The sequence below is a fragment of the Atta colombica genome, unplaced genomic scaffold (genome assembly GCF_001594045.1).
Source record: "Atta colombica isolate Treedump-2 unplaced genomic scaffold, Acol1.0 scaffold45, whole genome shotgun sequence".
Classification (NCBI taxonomy): Eukaryota; Metazoa; Arthropoda; class Insecta; order Hymenoptera; family Formicidae; genus Atta; species Atta colombica.
In genome coordinates, this window is record NW_017259534.1 from 1,161,713 (window position 1) to 1,166,821 (window position 5,109).

Consider the following 5,109-nt stretch of genomic DNA (forward strand, 5'->3'; position numbering starts at 1 on the left):
AGTGTTCGCACGTCTCGCGATACAACAAAATAGACACGCGCGTATTTAGTCTTGTAACTCGTACTGCATATCTCTCGAAAGCTCAAGTGTATCTTACACGTTATCGCCGTTAGACATTACTTCAACGCCTCTTTTCCCTCATTATCTCGATATAGAATGCATCTATCTTGATTCCAATTCGTAATTGTCATAGGTCAAGCAAACAAAGATAAAGCGGCTTGCACTATAAATCGAAAATCCACCGTAAATGTAAAGTATCGAATATCGATGTGGCGTCGCGACGTCGCGAGACTTCAATTTGTTGACCGCAAACTCAGCCGAACTATCATTTTCGGCGGAACGATTTATCGATTGATTAAACGACAAATTCGGCTCGCGTATCGCGATGATCTCAGTAATTATAGCCGATCCGAGGTAGGGTGTAGGAGTGGCGTGTGCAGTGCGTGTTTATATGCCGTGTAGTCTATATAATTAATACCATTGCCGTACCGTTTTTGTTTCCAGCTGTCGCATGTCCGCGCGTTGGCGGCCGGCGGCAATCACCTGCCGTTCCATGAGAAGTCCGAGGAGACTTTCCCTCGTGGTGGCTCGCCTACGCCTGTGACCCCGACGCCGACCACCGTGCAGCAACTACTGCGCCGTGCCCAGATACGTCGAAACGAAAGACGCACCCCGGATCCGCACGATGAGTCGGCGAAGAGACCGCGGGTACCGTCGCCGCCGCTCAACAACAACGACGCCACACCCACGGACTTCTCGATGGTCAAGAACAATCACCTGTCGACGAAGGTGGAGGGCAACGGGGTGCACGACGAGAATAGCCTCGTCGAGGAGAATATAAAGTGCGAGCCGTTGGAGTTGACCGGCGGTAACGGCGGCGGCAACGCCGGCAACGAGGACTCGTCGGATTCCGGCGCCGCGGCGTCGGACCGGCCGCCCGCGTCCGCGAGCAGCAACGAGCATGAGCCCGAACCAGAGCACACATCCGCGCAGAACTTCCTGCCGGAGAGCAAGCTCTTCACGTCGACGCCCGGCAGCTTCAACTTCAGTATGGCGGCGCTCACCACCGATCACACGCCGTTGTCAGGTACGTGAGAGACGCCAGATCTCCAAGGCGGGCCTGTACGCACAGACCAATTCGCGGCCCTTGGGCCGCGTTCAATTACCCTTTGACCCTTAAGTGCGCCTCAATTGCTCCATTTATATTAATCCTGGACTATCTTTTTTTTTTCTACCCAATCTGAGGTAGAAAACCTTGTGAAGAAGGGATCGAGTCTAGATTTTTTTTTGAAAAGTCCAATCACGCCTGTCGTATGTATGTATGTTTTATTCTTCTGCACTTAAGGGTTGATCGTACGCGATTGATCGTCGCTCCAGCGCACACGGTTTCTCCGTGATCGTTCGATCGCGGCATTTCTCACTATGTGCACGTTTGTAGAATTAAAAGTCACGATTCGAATCGAATGTTGACTACTGCCAACACGCCTGAGTTTGTTTCGTTTTGCCTTTTAAGAAAGATATATTCGGTTGTTTTCATTAGCTTGATTGGTAGACTTTTTTGTTTGAGCACCGTTTGAGCACGCATATCGTCCGTGCGACTGGAGTCCTCGACTCTTGGCGTAGCTTCCGCTTTCGCGCGGCCAAGTTTTGTCCGCACCACCACCTCTGCATCACTACGCGTTTTTTCTTTTTTAATTGCGAAATTGCGTACAGGCCATTGTTGAGTTCCTACGCGCGATAGCATTGCCGTTGCTACGTGTGACGATAGTGAAATTTCCAGGGTTGGGCCATGGCTTGCAGACGCCGGATCTAGCGGGTACTTCGCAAGGTAAGGAACTTGAATATTCTTTTTTAGCTCTCTGCCCTTTTGAAATCATTAGAATTGCTTGAGAAATCGAGGTAATCGATATGACACGCTCCCGCTATATATGTGGCACTCGTTATCACGCGCGCGACCGTAGAAACATGCGTTCAATGTGCGTTCTTTTGATTTTTTTAAGGGCACTCTGCGCTACTTTATTATTCTTCCACTGACAGTCGATACATCGCGACAAACCTCGATCGTACGCGATGTAGCGGTTCGCTCTAATAAAAGTAACTAAAAAGGACTTGTGCAGTTATATCAAACTAACCACAAATCACAAATTATAAGAATGAAAATGTTTACTGGTTGCGGTGAAAGAGCACTACTATCTGCTTGAAAGATTATTAAATCTTTTCTAATTGGCATGCGTTCCAAAATCATCGATATCATCATTACAATACGGCACCATTTACGAATCGCCTACATTTTGCATATCATAAAAAAAATCATATACTACGCGGAGCACGTGTGGCTCCACGGCCTTCGAGCGAGATACAGCCGAGCTCGGTAACCGTAATCTTACAGCCGAGTTCGAAAACAGAATAATTCGCGGAATTTCACTAATTTCTCCTTGTCGTATCTTTTTTGCAAAATTTAGCACACAGGCACGCTTGTCGATTGTAACTTACGCTCGATACTTAACCGATACGTCAATACGCTCAAATACATAAATATGAATTGCGATTGAATTCGTTATGACGTTTATCTAGATTCTGTATAAAAGATGAATTCGCGCGCTGGCACGTTTCACAAGTGTTTTATTACGTTATGTATCGGAAACATTATATACCACGTTGCGTTTGATATGTTAATATAAATATATCTATATACTTTGCAGATATCATATAAAAGTAATTACTTTTACTTGTAAATTTTGTACGTTCAATAAAAATGTAGATGTATAATATCGATATTTATTTATTTATGTTTCAAATCGATTCCCTTACTTCAAAAGTGACACACAATTAAAAAAATGTGATTTTCGAGTTATTATCATGAATGAGTTAGATAAATGTTATTCTATTAATCAGAAGTGAACTAATTTAACTTCATCAAAAAAACGTCAAATAGTACAACTCAAAAAAGTGATTTACAAAAAAAAATCGTCAAAATAATCACTATACAAAAAACGTTATTTTTTTTTAAGGTTTGTAAAACAGAATAAAAATGACATTTGTCTATATTAGAATATACGTGTTCTTTTCGTCGATACTATTTCATTAATAAATAATTTTTTATAAAATTGAAAAATAGTTTCTTTTTCTAAACTTAATTTCTTGTCATTTTTTTAAGTAAGGGAGCGATACGAGTGTAAGTGTATTTCGGGAGAAACATACGGAATTTAATAATATATTATTCAGATCGTTTCAAATAAAATATTTGTAATATAAGACCAAAAGTTATGATCATCTAAATATAGTAAAACACTTACATCAAGAATATATCAGTTATTACTTTTACTATCATTGACATATCTCGTATTCGTATTGTTGTTATTATTATAATAGAAGATTTTTGAATAGCTAATTTTTAATTGTGACTATAATCTTTGAGAGAAATACGTTTTCCAGATACATATCGAAACTATCATACTTGCTAAAAAGTTTTCCTACAAAGCAATCTTGACTTACATTGAACGAAGTATCTAAGCATCATACATGCTGTAAAAGAGTTAAGTTGCGTTCACTCACAATCAGAGAAATTTCTTTCCGAGACACCTTGTACGCCTGCTATTTTTTTTTTCGTTTTTTTTTCTGCAATCGAGGTAATTGAATGAAGAGCGTAGTTACGTGGGCAGAGCGACGCCTTTGAGCTAACGATAATTTTATCGACTCGCGCGAAAAATTCACACTGGCCGCAGCAGATACATTCGCTCCAACATCGAACCGCCGTTATTACCATCAGCACAATGATGTGTACACCAACGCAATTGGTGTAAAAAGAAATGGAATGAAATGTACCAGAGTTTGGCATCACTGTGCAATATTCGTGCCGCGCCCGCGAGATCGTCACCCCGGTTTATACGACACCCCGAGAGGGGTGCATCGTCGGGTCTAAAAGAAAGGGGATCAACGACGCACGACGACGCGCCTTCGGCGTTTGTATATACGTATCGCATCTGCCAGTTTCCCGATCAGGTGTTGAATGATCAGCGCCGATGCTTTGAGTGTCGTTGACATAAGTGTTGCTGATTTCTCGATAATCGATCGTTGAAGTGCTTGTATCGCTCGATTGAACGGATTGGGCTGCGTATCGATGTGTTGTTAACGTTGTCTGTCTTCCTCATGTTAACGTTTTGCAATATAAAATCAATATTTGCGGCATGATATCGTCGATACGATGCCGTGACGTTTATCATATTCGTAGGTACGATGAAGGAAAGAAAAGAGAGAAACAAAGGAATACAATATGACTGTGATCAATAATGCGTCGAAAATTATGTCTCGCAATTTTGATTTTCGATATTTTCCCTGATCTTTCGTATACATATATTGTAAAAGAGGATGTGATAGGTCTAATCATTTTCTTTTTTTTGTACTTGCAAAACGTACTCTTAACTATCCGGAGCTGACGTTAAATTTTATAACTTTGTTGATGCCAGATCTGTAAAGCCCCGATCTACATAGACACAAAACGCAGGTCGCAGGTGAAACGTATTTCAGATTGTAATAAGTCGCAGATCACAATATGTTAGAAAGTTGAAGTTCACTCAACTTCCTGCGTCTTGCATTCTATAATCTATTATAATTAAAATATACGTTAGATTAATTTCTAATTTTGACCTGTAACCCGCGTTCTCTGTCTTATATACATCGGGCTTAAGATCTATTTAATTTATATCGATTAAAAGATATTAATTAATTTGAAGGAATCAAAATAACTATATTGAGAAAATTTTCTGATTGAAAATGAACGGACCAGAAAATTCTAATCATAACACTCAGATTCTGGTTGTCTCAACTAAAATTATAGAATTGTAATAGATCAATCAGAAAATTTTAATTTGTCCATTTTTAGCCAGAGAGAATTCCAATAAATACAACCAGATTCTTTCCAGTGTATGAAAAAAATGTGTGTTTGTGCGCGCGTGTGTGTGTGTGTGTGTGAGTATGTGTGAATACTAAGTTTTTTAATAACAATGATTCGAAAAAAAGAATACAATATGATTGTGCTCGATAATGCGCCGAAAATTGTCTCGCAACTTTGATTTTCGGTATTTTCCCTGATTTTTCTATATATATATA

The 5,109-nt window shown here is 40.4% G+C and overlaps 1 protein-coding gene across 6 annotated transcripts in view; it reads left to right on the forward strand.

Moving 5' to 3' along the window:
* LOC108691320 (broad-complex core protein-like) overlaps positions 1-5,109 on the forward strand; it is a 45,666-nt gene that overhangs the window by 25,015 nt on the left and 15,542 nt on the right. For all 6 annotated transcript variants that reach the window (XM_018199001.1, XM_018199002.1, XM_018199005.1 and 3 more), the window contains 2 exons: positions 505-1,087; positions 1,769-1,828. In XM_018199001.1, coding sequence (XP_018054490.1) covers positions 505-1,087; positions 1,769-1,828 — 643 coding nt within the window. The remainder of the gene's footprint in view (positions 1-504; positions 1,088-1,768; positions 1,829-5,109) is intronic.